This window comes from Zootoca vivipara, chromosome 8 (assembly GCF_965207765.1).
Source record: "Zootoca vivipara chromosome 8, rZooViv2.hap1.1, whole genome shotgun sequence".
In the NCBI taxonomy this organism is placed as follows: Eukaryota; Metazoa; Chordata; class Lepidosauria; order Squamata; family Lacertidae; genus Zootoca; species Zootoca vivipara.
The window spans coordinates 24,865,304-24,880,273 of record NC_142591.1 but is presented as its reverse complement, the minus strand read 5'-3'; the positions used below and the strand labels follow the sequence as shown (position 1 = coordinate 24,880,273).

The 14,970-nt window shown below is 43.6% G+C and overlaps 1 protein-coding gene across 19 annotated transcripts in view; it reads left to right on the top strand.

The window, feature by feature from the left end:
* The window catches only part of RREB1 (ras responsive element binding protein 1), a 126,196-nt gene extending 111,858 nt beyond the window's left edge, over nucleotides 1-14,338 (top strand). For 16 of the 19 annotated variants that reach the window (XM_088675150.1, XM_060277985.2, XM_088675149.1 and 13 more), the window contains 3 exons: nucleotides 146-310; nucleotides 6,031-6,780; nucleotides 8,342-14,338. In XM_088675150.1, coding sequence (XP_088531276.1) covers nucleotides 146-310; nucleotides 6,031-6,780; nucleotides 8,342-8,856 — 1,430 coding nt within the window. In that variant the 3' untranslated portion in view covers nucleotides 8,857-14,338. The remainder of the gene's footprint in view (nucleotides 1-145; nucleotides 311-6,030; nucleotides 6,781-8,341) is intronic. The other 3 variants (XM_088675157.1, XM_088675159.1, XM_088675158.1) reach the window with 1 other exon arrangement.
* The last annotated feature ends 632 nt before the right edge of the window (nucleotides 14,339-14,970 follow it).

Here is a 14,970-nt window from a genome sequence, read left to right as displayed (position 1 = left end):
CGATCTACCTGTTGGACATGCCTGAGCTACTATAAACTTAGCCGCAGTTGCGCAAAGCAAGCAGAAGGGTATGGAAAGACACGCAGGAGTTCCTGTGACACTTTAGAAAGAAGATAAATGTGTTTTTTCTCCCTGCTCCATTCAGGTCAGAAGCCCTACCCCTGTCAAAAATGTGATGCCTTCTTTTCCACCAAATCTAACTGTGAACGCCACCTCTTACGCAAACACGGAATTGCCAACTACTGCCTGAGAAGAAACGGGCTTATCCCCCAGTCTAAAGAAAGTGATGCTGGAGCTCATGATAGCACAGGTAGCTCTTTTAGGTTGTTCCAGAATTTAAAACAAAGTCGTGTTTCTTTTTTCCTTCGGGCCCCTTAGATGAATGACTGGCTAGATGTCACAGCAGCACAGGCATGTGTGAATACAATGAGGGATGCCCTCCTTCAGGAAGATTATATCAAATCAGGCCACTGGTCCACCTAGTCCAGGGTTTCGCCAACTTCGGTCTCCAGCTGTTTTTGGACTACAACTCCCATCATTCTTATCAGGACCCAGTGGTCAGGGATGATGGGGATTGTAGTCCAAAAAACAGCTGGAGGGCCAAGTTTGCTGAATACTAGCCCAATACTGTCTACACTTGATCAAAGCATTCAGCTTGCTCCTGTCTGATCACTCTTATCTTCCAGGGTGATTTAATAGCCAGGCCATCTGCCTATCACCAGTCACCACATAATTATCTTCTATCAGCGGTGAGCCGATAGTGAGATGGTCAATCCGCCATTCCTTCTCCCAAAAGTCCTCCAGTATTATTTACACTGACCGGCAATGAGTTTTAGCCTGGGAATCTTTCCCAGCCATGCTGGGAAGCAAACTGTGCAAACTTCAAACCACATCAATTTTGCATGCAAAGCAGGTGCTACACTGCGCTACCGTCCTCCTCTGTTGTAAATGCCCTCCATCTCCTTTAAAGTTCAGTGTTTATAGGTAGAAAAGGCCCTGTGTTAAATCCTGCCCATCTTCTCCTGACCCAACCTGCTGGTTCCCCCCCCCCCCCGAGATGGGGCACCCAGAGCTGGAGAGAGGTAGCTTCAGAACAAGGAGGGGAGCATTCATTGTCCCCTCATTCTGGACATAGATGTCCCATCCGTGCTTCATACAAGACCACCAAGGCTCATGATGTGTATTACACAATAGCTGTGCTTCTGTTGCATCCAGCTTAGCCCTGAGAAGGGGGTGGGTGCTGAGTAAATAATCACCTGATAGCACCCAGGGCAGTTGTTGTTTTCATTGTTTCTGGTTTGATTAAATAGGTTAAGCAACCTAGAAACTTTTTTTAAAAAACAAACAAACCATCGTTACAACAAGAGAGCTTTGCCAGCAACACTGCCTTATTATGACCAAGTTCTGCAAATTGTAGTTGTGATGAAGTCTAGTTTGTTAAAATTACAGACATACAGAAAAAGGACACACTCGTGTGCTGAGGAAGTTTTTGATTAGGTTTGACCCAGTTTTTGTTGAACAGCTGGTTGAACCAAAAGGAAATTAAATAGCAATTGGATCTCCTGAGTTAGTCTTTGCAGTGGGGAATGTTTTGATCACAAAATATTACAGCCGCCTTACCAAAGATGCTCCCAGTTTAAAAGTCCAGATTGTGTAGAAATTCATCCCCATATCATCTCTGATCAGTTTTCTCCTTTCTCAGATTTGCCAATCCATTCAGAATTTCACAGTAGTTCGAATTCTAAACTAAATTGGAATTTTCAGTTGTATGTTAATCAGATTGTTCTCACTAGTTGGATGTAAATCAGATTCTTCTCATTGATTGAAACCCTCATTTAACGGCAGCCAATTGCATTGATGTGCATGGCGCTTCCCCCCTGAATCTGAAGACTAGGATATGTTTCTAGTGATGTGATGAATTTGCAAAAAGACCATGAAACTTCTGATATCCCAAGAACAACAAAAAAGTGTTGGTGCTTTGGTTGTGAAGTTTTTAAATTTTAAATTGTGCAGGTAAGTTCAGAACAGGCAATTTAGTAGCTTGAGGAGGGAGTTTGGTGTGTGTCCTGGAATATACCGTTATGGTTGTTTAGTTTAGTTTAGTTGCTTCCTATAACAGATGGATGAATAAAGGGCAGCTTGTGACGATGGTGAGGCATTTGTTACAGGTACCTCTTGATAAATTCAGACATGAAATGAGAAAGGTCTCTTTGGTGAATCCTTTTATCTGTAAGATTCCTAGCTTACCAAAGTGTTCCACCTAGTGGATGCTGTTTGAGATTGGAGAGTGATGATGGGGGGAGAACCCCAAACCAACCTGGCTGTTCTGCAAAAATGGAAAGCGCCTATAGTGGATGTGCTTGGAATTGGAGCACTTACCAGTCAATCTTCACTGTTTTTCATAGGGTTGTTGCAACTATCAGTGCAGCACAAGGCAAGTGCCTAGTATAACTTCTTTCTCATTGCAGTTGCATGCATTATTTGCCTCCTCAGTATGGTGTGTGTGTGTGTAGAAGCAGGTGTTAACTCAGGCCTTTTCTGGTCCTCCCCGCTGCTGCTACTGCTACTGCCGCCCCTGGTACGTGACGGAAAGAAAGAAAAAAACGAGTCCTCCTGAGGACCCAGAACAGTAGCTTATAACTGAAATCCCTGGAAGCTGGCATGCTGGCGTTGCATAACTGTCAGTTATGCAAATGATATAGTCCTTTATCTCTCGCATTCATATGTAGGCATTTCAGTTAGACCTGTTTTGGGGCTTGCTTTTTTTTAATACCTCGGAGGCTCCACCCAGTTAGTCTCTTAGATTTCAAGGTTTTAAGTAGTGAATTCCAGTTTCTGCCCCACCCCATAAAGAGTTCCTCCTTTAGCCACAACAAGAATGCACTGTTCACACTTTGCTTCCTAGTCAGCAGTTCTTTCACAAAAGCCCACAAGCGTTTTGCCACCCTTAAATAGGCTTATAGGGACAATACATGCAACAGCCATGTATTTTTTTAGTGAAACATTAAGGGTTTTTATTTTTTGGAGTGTGTGCATGCTAAAATAGGTCCTGCTGTTCTTGTTGTCATCCATCTGTCTCGAGAGGCAATGGAGTGCACTTCCAGGGGTAAAGTCAAACTGTTGTGTTAGCAGTACCAAAGTGACCTGGGCAGTGTGTATGGAAGTCCTGGGCTGCCCAGACAAGACCCCCTCCCCCTGACTCAAGGCTGTGGTCAAAGGAAAGCAAAGCAATACGTATTGCTAAATAGGCCCTCTCTTTCAAGGAAGGTCAACAAAATGTGCTAAGTGAATACTAAAAGGTGGGCAACTTCCAAGAATAGGGAGTCTAGTTGCAGGTTTATTTTTAAAACTGGCATACCACCTAGTTTTCAAGAGAGAAGGCAGCTTCCAAATACCACACATAGCTCACCATCCTATTTCCTAACCCCAATTAGTTCATGTGGTCAGTAGTTGGTTGCTCCTGAAATTAAGCCTGGAATGCACAAAAGATTATCCGACTGGAATAATTCCCACATTCTAGTATCCAAAAATGATATTAAATACCCACTCAGAACACGATTTTATCCTTGCAACAACCTTGTAGGGTAGGTTATCCCATGGTGCAGGAATGGGAAACTTTTGGTTCTCATGATCTCATCATCTTGTTGGACTACAACAACTTCATAATCCATTGGCTATGCCTGCAGGGGCTGATGGGAGCAGGTTCCTGATCCCTGCCTCACGGTGAATAATTCACGCAAGACCACCATTTGAGCATCATTGAAAGGCGGTTGGACTAGATGACCCCGGGGTTCCTCCCAACTCTACAGTTCTATGATTCTAATGGTGATTTGAACCTGGGCTTCTTATGTCCAAACTCAGGATTCTAGCCACTGCATTCTATTGGTTCTGCTACCTGAAGCAACCAAAATTTCTGGATTTCCCCCCATGCTATGACAACGGTCAAAATGTGGTTGCCCCTGCAGGAGGTTCTTGGTGTGGGTGGATGGGCTACATTTTGCTTTTCTTGAGCTTAAACTACTTAGCTGTATGGATGCTGATTAAAGGAGGAGTTGATAAAAGGGGAACTAGGAAGCTGCTGTGGTTGTAAGAAAAAAAGAGAAATGTTAGCAAATACTTTGCTAGAAAGGCAGAATGCAAACTTGTGATTTCAAGGGGAGATTCTGGGATATTTGCTGCCAGAGACAATTAAAAAATTATTGTGCTTTTGATTTTTTGGGTGTGTGTGTGTGAGAGAGAGAGAGTTATTGTTGTTTTCTACTGTGTGTGTTTGTATGTAACTTGGTAAATGATGACTCCTCTTTCTATAAAGGAAGGATAGGGTTGAAATATTCTTTGCCACTGAAAGCCACTTAATAGTTCATTTGATCAAGTATTGCTGATTTGGTTGTTTTACAGACTGAATTGGCTCTTGGGGACTTCTCTGCCTTCCATTCTGCGCTGTGGGTTCTTGGGCTCATAACGCCATCTCTTGAGCTGTAACCTAACTGCTATGATAAATTCTGAATTACAGGAATGTTGTGATGAAGCTGTTGCCAATCTGTTGTGATGAATATGGTTATATTCATAACCATCTTCTCTGTTTTGTTCCTGGGGATTAGCTATGTTTGCCATTTTCTCTCAAAACGCTGAACATTTCTACAGCTAAAAACGGTTAGCTCACAAATGTGTGCGTTGTGGTCTTCGGGTGGTTCCACGTGGCCTCTGCACCAGTCCAACTCTCCTCATTTCCCCCCATGAAATCCCATCATCTTATCACCAGTCTGCTTTAAAACATCTACAGCTTGTTGATTTCTGTTCGTCTCGGCCTTGAAAGTCATCTTCTTTTCCAAGAACTCTCCCTATCTTAGGTTTTGAGGTTCTCATTTATAAATATGTGCTCTGTGTGTCAGCACAAAAGGAACCGAAACATTTCTTTTTATCAAGAGTTTGTAAATCCCCCATAGTTACTCAGCAGCTGTTAAGCATTCATGAGTTGAAGGCTTAGACTTGTTATCTGTAGCTTTTTAGCCACCTTGTGCTTGTCATGTGTAGAAGGCCTTCTCAAAAACTCCAAAACCCCTCCCAAATAGATTCCCCATCAGGGATAGGCATGGAGAAATCATATACAGTGGTACTTCGGGTTACAAACGCTTTGGGTTACAAACTCCACTAACCCGGAAGTAGTACCTCTAACAGGTAGATCCTTCTATAATTTTTCTTACATTTTTAGGCTTTGTCCATCTAAGCACATACCTTTTAAAATAAAAATGCCAACTCGCCAAAAGTAAAAACATGCAGTTCGTTTTTTCTTAGTTGGAAAAAAATGTGGAGATCCTTGTTGTTGTACGCACCAAATCTTGTGCAGATACAAGTTTCTGTGTCTTCATGCTGGCTTTGTTCAGCTGGAAGTCACCCACGAGAATGAGAGCGACCGAGAGGATGGCACCCAAACAGTTAGCCACATGGAACAGATCAGGGGTCCCCAAACTAAGGCCCGGGGGCCGGATGCAGCCCAATTGCCTTTTAAATCCGGCCCGCGGACGGTCAAGGAATCAGCATGTTTTTACATGAGTAGAATGTGTCCTTTTATTTAAAATGCATCTCTGGGTTATTTGTGGGGCATAGGAATTCGTTCATATATTTTTTCCAAAATATAGTCCGGCCCCCCACAAGGTCTGAGGGACACTGGACAGGCCCCCTGCTGAAAAAGTTTGGTGACCCCTGGAACAGATGCTTAGGGGTGCTATGCCAGGCACTGCCATGCTACTGTTGGGCCTGTGAGTTGGGCTGAAGTGTTTTGCACCAAGGTTGGCTGTTGTAACACTATTGATTTGACTTGGAGACCCAAAAATAATAGCTCTTAAGTTGGTGAAAAAACACATCCAATCATGCCTTCTGATGTTATCCTTGACCAGGAATGTGTTGGACTCTGACTCAAAACAAATTGATGCGTGGGTGGCGGTGAAGTGAAACTCTTTGTGTGTGTGATGATTCCTGGTGCTTTTGATTGCTGAAGAACTTCAATGTTTCTCTTGTTTTCTCTTGCAGACAGCCAATCGGATCTGGAGAATGCAAGTGTGGGAAGTGAAGCGTTAGACTTGACCTCTGGCGAAAGAGACCACCTAGAGGAGGCCGCTGAGCTTCCAGACCCTGAGCGCAGTCCCAAAGAGGAGAAGATGAACACATCTCAACGGGAAGAAGATGCACAAGAGAAACTCAGCGAGGACGAAGAGGGGCCAGAAGAAGACTCCGCCAGCAACAGGAGCCTTGACCTCAATTTTGCTAGCAAGCTCATGGACTTCAAGCTGGCTGAGAGCGACCAGAGCACCAGTAGTGGCATTCAGGCAGAAAAGAAGCACACCTGTGACATTTGCGGGAAGTCCTTCAAGTTCGCAGGCACTCTCAGCCGGCACAAAAAGGCTCACGAGCGCGACGACAGGAAGGACGAAAAGAGCAGCGAGGACGAAAGCAAGAGCGTCCAAGACGGAGGCCAAGTTCCTATGGCTCAGGAGGAGTCTTCTCCTGAGCAGGAAGAGCCCACAGGAGACCTAAAAGCAGCAGAGTCTCCCATGGACGGCGAGGCCACGGGGAAGGAGAACGAGGAAAGCGAGAGCATCTCCGAGGGGGAGAGCACAGAGCGGAAGTCTTCGGAGAAGAGCGACGACGACAGGAAGTCAAAAGTGAATGGCGGGACTAAGAGTGAGTCAAAGGCAGACAAGAGGAAGAAAGTCTGCACAGTGTGCAACAAGCGATTTTGGTCTCTGCAAGACTTGACAAGGCACATGAGGTCCCATACAGGTAAGAGGGCGTTATTCACAACAGTATGACTGTGAGGAAAGGCTGTATTGGGTGGAGCAGCTCCTAGGTTTATTCCCAGCATCAACCCTGTCTGAAAACTTGAGAGCGCTGCCACCAGTTTAGACGATCCTCAACCAGGAAGGCCAGTGGTTTGACTTGCCTATTTCTGTAGGCAAGCAATAGGCAGAGGAGGGAAAACAGCCTTCGATCTCCCACCTTGTATATATAGCTAGAGTGCTTACTATGTTTCTTTTCAAAGAGGTATTCTTGTGCTCCCTTCAACCCTTATAATATCCAGAATCCTTTAGCTGCAGCATGTTACCCCCTTTTAAATTTTTGCTGTAGTTTGTTTTAAACTGTTTTCCCCAGGCCTTCCTTTTTTAAAAAATGAAAGAATAAAATAAATTAACCAGTCTCCTTATAGCAAAGCACAACCACCAGGAAATAGAACTCAGTTCATTCTCCATGTGTGTTACTTTATTTGCTCTTCCGTTGAAGGTTGAGAAAGAAGTGCTGATTCATGAGCTGTTGGACTGTTTTTCGTGTTCCTGGGGCTGTATTATGCCAATTGGAAAATAAGTGAAAAATTTGTGTGGGTTTTTTTCCTGAAAGAGAAGGAAGCCTGTTTACACTGCAGAGGGAAAGTGCATCGTCACTGCTGCTGGATGCATTTCACAAAATTTCTGCAGAAAGCAGAAGGGGGAGGATGAACACCTTGTAAATCGCTCACGTTGCATGCAGCATGTCAAACTAATTTTGGCCTAATTCTTGCTAAGAGCATCTCTCTATCCCATCTTTTTGCAAAGTGAAAGCCCCCTTGGAAACAATCTTTTTGAGGCACTTAACTATGGTTGTAGAGAGATGAATGCAGTATGAAAATAAAGCACAAGCACACAGATCTTCAGAAAAGTACAATAACTGGTTTTGCCAGGTTTTACTCCCAAGAGTCAGGGGTTAAGCAAGCAAATGAAAACATGGAGTACATTCAGACTGTGGTCCGTAGAGTTTCTTGTTTTGCTGTAAAAGCTCTTGCTTTTAGTATGTTGTGAGTGGTTAGATGGGGAACCTGCCTCCCTTCAGATGATGGGTTCCCAACTCCCATCAGTGCAAGTCTATATGGCTCAGAGGTCAGGGATGATGAGAGTTGCCATCAACAACAACTGGAGGACCACAGGCTCCCCATCCCTGATCTCATTGAAACCCGGTGTCCCTTTTCTTTGACAATAAACGCACACGATCAGTTGTTAGTGAAACCAACACGAGCTTCCATTCTGGCAGAATCACCTCTTCCATGGTGGGAAATCAGAGGTGATATTGCTGATGTTTTCACGGTCTTGACAGATGAAACTCTCTAATGCAGGGTTGCCGTTTTATGGGCGGAAAGATTCCAAGAAACCTAAATTTGTATTACTATATGGCACAATCACTTGCCTTCTGCCAGCTTCTGCTAAATAGGTTTGTGTTACATGGCAGACTGCATTCCAACCCTGGAAGGAAGGAAGGAAGGAAGGAAGGAAGGACGGAGGAGTTTATAAACCTTTCTATCTTAATTTTATCCTAGGGGAGCGACCTTACAAATGTCAAACCTGCGAACGGACCTTTACTCTGAAGCACAGCTTGGTTCGCCACCAGCGTATCCATCAGAAGGTAAAGAGTACTAAGAACCACGAGAAGGAGAGCGACCGAGAGGATGGCCACTCTCGGGGCGAGGAAGATAGCGAAAACGAGTCTCTCCACAGCAGCACCAACCCCATCTCGGAAAACGAGTCCGACTCGCTTGCGGGGCTCGGAAGCCATTCCCCAGTCACCAGGAGCCGCAAGGAAAGCCTACTCAACGCCGCAAAGGAGGCCGTTTGCAAAGAAGACAAACCCACCAGTGGGAGTCGGACGGCAGGCCCTTGTCCTGCAGAGTCCAGCAAGAATGCCCAGAAGCAAACAGAGTCCCGAGGGAAGGGGGATCGCGGGAGCCCGTCTGGCTTCATCCAGGACTTGCTGGAGATTCACAACAAAAAATCTTCCATGAGTCACATTCTCGCCTCTGCAGAGAGTGCACCTCAGCTCTTGGGTGTCGAATGACAGCTGCGGCATCATCAGCCGCACCCCCAGTGAACTGACCCAGCGTACATGGAATAAAGTTGACAATGCAAGCTTTTTTATTTTCTTTTTCTGAGATGCTGAATTGGCCTGCTGTCATTATGCAGGAATGGGCTTGAGGGCTGGGGGATTGGTGGGAGTGGGAAGACGGCAGTCTGGATTCAGTGCCATAAGTCTTTCAGTATAAAAAAAAATGCAAAAGACTACAGTTATATACTGATTTGAGTGCCTTACTACTTTATTAGGTCTTTTGGTATCATAGGTTTTTTATTAAAAAAACAACAACAACACACAAACAAAAAGATGATTGAAAAAAAATATTAATGAAATTTATTTGGAGAGGACCTTTTTCATTTGAGCATTAATGTTACCTTTTGTATTGGGGTGTGTGAGCTTGTTACTGTATATCTGTGATAGCCGCTTTTGTGTGTTCTCTGACCTGGAAACAAGGAGTCACTGGGGCGAGGAAGCCCTTGGAAACTGCAGCCGATAACTGGAAGAAGATTTTGAGAAACCCCCTACGGAGGAACTAGAAATAAGGTGTTGATTTTGTTTTCCTATTCTTGATTTGCTACTTTTCTTTTTGTACTTTGCCACATGGGGGGAGGGGAGAGTTAAAACCAGTTCCAGGTATAAACATGGTTGATTAAACTTGGTCCAAGCCAAAAAACCAGGAAAAGGAAAATGTTCAACCTCACTCACTTCTGCTTCTCTGCCTCTCCCCTTCCGCATTAGCGATGATGATGATGATGTCCTAGCTACTGTCCTTTTGTAAAAGGCTCTTTCTGGCCCTTGTGGACTTAAAAGACTCTACAGAAAGAGTTGCATAGCGACTTTAAAAAAAAAGAAAAGAAACCCTATGGAAATTATGCACCCACTTGTTATATATATATGTTTGATTTGTGCTTCAATATATTATTGTTATTTTAATATTTTATATAAAAAATTTTTTTTGTCAGTTTGCTAATCTCTGCGTTCAGCAGAAACCAATGGGCAATATTTGCCCACGGAAATCTACAACGCAGTTTGGATTGCCTGCTTAAATGTTTCTGATCTAATCTCTCACCGACTCTCCCTGTCGGGACGGCAACTCTTCTACTGTATTTACACGGAGTCCTCTGATTTCGAGAATCAAGTGATTTCGGGAATCAAGCCCCGTTCACACAACCAGAGCAGGTAGACCGAACGAGTGTGGCAGGGAGGGAGAGAGTGGAATTGTAGGGGGAAAACCCACCACTTGTGCCCTATGCGCATACACATTGTACGTGTGTGTGTGTGTGATTCCCCCCCCCCCAATTGCAGGATCCCTGGTTGTATGGACAAGCTCACATCCATCCATCCAGGTGGCATGACTGTAGGGTTGTTCACATGGTCATCTGAGCACTGCTGCTCCCTCCTCCCACTCCCTCCTTCCCGCTGTGCATTCAGTTTATCCAAGTTGGTTGCGTTGACAAGGCCTAAGCCGTTGTCGAAATTGCACGGGGGCATTTCATGGGTGAACAGTTCAATGTGAGTTAGTGGAAAGGAGAAGGACTGATGGAATTAGCAGCAGACTGCGTGGAGAGAGATGCTAGGGGCAAGGAGGTCCTCCGAATTGCATGAGGAAGGCACTGCAGGATTCTGTGAAGTTGACGTTCGAAACTGCAATAGTTGCGTTACCATTTTTATTTTATTTCTTACATTAATGAGCACGATGATTCAGTCTTCCAGATTAAATGTAGAAAATAAAATTGCAAGCCTTAAATGATGCAGCTACCTTACCGTGCTTTAAAGGAAAATAAAAGAAAATACTACCGGCGATAAAAAAAATAGGGATTGACAAAATAAATTTCCTTCCCAAAATTTCCCATGAAGTTGGGAGCCAGGATTAGACTGCATGTCCTGTTGCTGGCAGCAGGAGCCATTGCAAGTCAACCACATTAGGACTGTGACCTGCAGACCAGTTAAGCTGGCATGCTGGGATGTAAGCTTTATTTTCACCCTGAACCTATTTATTTAGAGGGAGAAAAATAATCCATTAGTTTGAACTTCCTTCTCTTGAATCACATGATCAAGATTACCTGCATTGTTACATTCCTTCATTTGCATTTAAAGATACAGACACAGAGTTGGATTTAAATTGTGCCTCTCATGTTGCTGCCATCAGGCTCTGCAGAATGGCTCTCGCAGATACATTTCATGAGTTTTCCGATGCCTGTGTGTCATGCTCTATATTCCACCTTTCCAGCTTGATGGAAGCGCACATCTTTGGATGGTTTCACCAATTCTGTCGCTTCCTTTTTTAAAATGTTGGGAAGTAACATTGGGCTCGTCCCTCAGTTCAATTGAGTCCAGTTCCCACACATTGACTTCCCATCTCTCCTGTAAGAATGGAGCCTTTGGAAGTGGGCAGTGGAACTGTAGGTGTGCGAACCTTCAAAACTGAAAACAGAACAGAACCAACTTCTGTAGGATGGGTTCTGCTGGGTTAAACCTGTAGTCTGCAGCAGGCTGTTCACCAGCTTAGACCCAAGTATTCTTGTTCAGATTGACTTGTGGATCAAGCATAAGCATTCTGCTGCAGTAGCTGGGCATTGTGCAGAAAGCTCTGGATCAGGGTTTCCCAAATTTTGGTCTCCAGCTGTTGTTGGACTGCAACTCCCATCATGCCTAGTTAGCAGGACTGGTGGTCAAGGATGATGGGAATTGTAGTCCAAAAACAGCTACAGGCCCAAGTTTGGGAAATGATGCTCTGGGTGGTATCCAACTAAGTCACTCTCAAATGAGACCCGCTAAAATCAGTTAGTCATGGCTAGCTTCCGTTCCATTAATTTCAATGCGTCTTAAGAGTAGAATTAGTTGGATACCAGACTTGCCCCTTAGTCTTCCAGGGTAAGGGGGAAGTTAAGTGTTTCTGGAGCCCCTGCTGTTTTTCTACCCTGGGCGGCTTCTTCTTCTTCTTCTTCTTCTTCTTCTTCTTCTTCTTCTTCTTCTTCTTCTTCTTCTTCTTCTTCTTCTTCTTCTTCCTCTTCCTCTTCCTCTTCCTCTTCTTCCTCTTCTTCCTCTTCTTCCTCTTCTTCCTCTTCTTCTTCACCACCACACTGCTAACCTCTCCTGCCCTCAGTGAGGCTCCGTACCTCAAGTGATCTTGCACAGCCGCACTCACACAGCTGTATTCAGTTTGGCAATTGGAAGGACAAAACCCAACACCGATCATCTTTTAATGTCTGCTGCTTCTTAGCACTTCGAATCAGACTGCACAGGAAGAGGGTAGAAATCATTCTGAGCTGAAAATAGTAAATATATAATAAGAAGCAAGGGGAAAGGTGTTGAGGTATAGATAAGGTTTTGTTGTTATTGAGGATTTTTTTTAAAAAAAATATGTTTTGAAACCATTCCTCCAGATTAGTATAAAATCAGTACCAATGATTCTTTTTACAAAATCCCTCTGTTAAATGAGTCTTTTCATCAAAGCCAATTTAATGCATCCCTTAATTTTTAATTGCTATTATATTATTATTATTATATTATTATTATTATTATTTGGGGGTATTTTTGTTCTTGGTCTGGTTTTTAAAAAATATATAGATATATATATTTGCAGCTCTCCACATTAAACTGCGCAATACTGTGGGGGAGAAGCCATTAACTAAACCAGGACTGTTAAAAACTGATCCCACCCCCCCACCCCAGACTGTGTGGGTCATTCCATGGACATGCCAAGGCTCATCGCAGGCCAATTCACATGATTTCTGTCTTTTGGGGGTGGGTGGGCGGGCGCAGGTTTGACAGACGTGAACTAAACTCTATGCTGCAGGAATAATGTGGCAAATATTTTCCCAGCACCCTGCCGGGACATCTGCTAGCAATAATCACTATTGATTTAAAGCTTTATTTAGCCTTTATCTATATCCTAGTAGATTATAAAATCTTGCCACATTTTATTGATGTTTTTATTTAGTCGCGTTTGATGGAGGAAGAAAACCCCTCTGTTCTTGTTTCCCTCCCCCTTTTGTTGATTGCCCCCCTCCATCCTCTTCACATCACAACCCCCCCCCCCAATATTAAACTGTGAAATTTATAACGTGTTTAAACTATGGGTGAATCTTAGGCTTAGTTTGCATGTTCAGCTAATTCGTCTCTACACCTTTTTTTGTTTTTTTGTTTTTTATTCCCTCCCCACCTCCTCTTCTCTCAGGGCTTTTTAAAACAACATGTCCCCCCTTCCCCCCCTTTATGAAATTCTCTTGTTGGATTTGCAAAGGAGCAAATGCTGAAAATTCAATCACTACAATAAGCACCTGACTGTGAAAGCAATACATGTGGAAGAATGGAAGCAAGGTTTAAAAGAGACAATTGACGTTTGCAGCTGTAATGGCATAGCTCAGGCCTGGCAACCTCAAGATTCTTTGGCTGGCAGCCTCCACCTGCCCCAGCCCCAGTGGTCAGGGCTGGTGGAAATTCTAGTTCAAAACCTCTGGAGGGCACCAGATTGGGGAAGGTTGGCATAGTTCATCTGGAGCTAGCTCTGCTGCTGATTTGATTTCAGCTTCCCAATGATTTATAGAGTCTTTTATCTTCTAGCACCTAGCACCCAAACCCCCAATTCTCCCATCACCCTAGAGCAGACACTGGAGTTACCTCCATGCCCCATGATGAGTCTCTTGTTTTTCTACCCCCTGTGTTGGTTAGATCATGAAACTGTGGTGAGATGATTTGTGAGGACAGAGCAGGACACTTGGAGCAGATCCACTAGTGCAGGCGTAGGGAACCTGCAGCCCTCCCAGGTGCATTTGGGCTGCATCTTCCATTCTCCCTGACAGTTGGCCATGCTGAGTGGTGCTGATGTGAGCTGGAGTCCAGGAAGATTTCGAAGCTTTGTCATCCTTGTTCTATCTAGCCCCTCAAAGCGATTAATGGAAAAGGTCCTGGAAAGGAAATACAGTAAGGTCTATACACTGATGTGTTGTGGTAAATCCTTGCCTTCTTTCTTTTAGCCCGGGTAACATCATAATGGTTTTGAGGAGCCAACGTATCCATTGCAGGTTCTCCCCCTTGCACTGTCCCTGGGCTGGTTGAGTCAAGTTTCGCTAGAGATAAGAGGACGGGGCATGGGCTGTCTCTGTTGTCCCTCTCCCCTTGTCCCCTCGAGAAGGAAGTTCAATCGTTAAAACTTTCAGCCTGTGCAAGGAAACAACAATTAGTGTGTAGAATCCACATGCAGATATATATATATATATATATAGAAATATATATATAATTTTTTTTCTAAAGGGAACTTCTTTTTAAAAACTGCTGCTACAAGTTATGTACAAGACTGGTTTATGCCACATGAACAGAGAATCACGCGTTTTGTTTGGTTATTTCTATTCCTCTTCTCATTCAGTTGTATGTTACTTCCAAATTCAACACGATGAAAGTAATTGCTGTTCTGTATCAAACAATCTTTGCAATAAAATGTTATATTTAAAAAACAAAGAAACAACCTCGGAGGTCGCAAAATGTGCACCTGTTTTTCTTGGGGGGGGGTGTTGTATGTGATTGTATTGTATTTTAATCCAGTGTGTTGCAGGTGACATTTCTAAATGAAACATGTGCTGAGGGATGGTTCACATTTCTTTCTGTCCTGCCAACTGCAGCTAAGTAAATTTTCTCCCAAACATAAAAACCGTATGTGTGTTTCACTACTAATTTCCAGTGAAGCTGCAGTGTTAGTCTGTTGCATCAAAATCAACAACAGTGTGCTGTGTGGCACCTTGAAAGGCTAGCAACTTTTGGAATGGTGTAAACTTTAATGCGCTAGAGTACATCTAATGAAGTAGGCTTTAGCCCATGAAAGTGTTATGCCATTATTTAAAAAAATGAGTTAAGTTGCCAAAACACTATGTTTATTAGTAGTGATTTAAATTGGTCGTGCTTGCTGTTTCACCTCTGTTGAATCATTTGATCGTTTATTTAGTTGGACGTATAGCTTGTTAGGCCATTGGAATAGATAATATCATAATTACTTTCCCTCATTCCTCCCTTTAATTTATGCCACCAAAATCCAGCTTAGAGGAACAGTGCCTTTGCCTGACTAATAATCAAAAATAATAGCGAAAGGGAAAGGATTCTTAG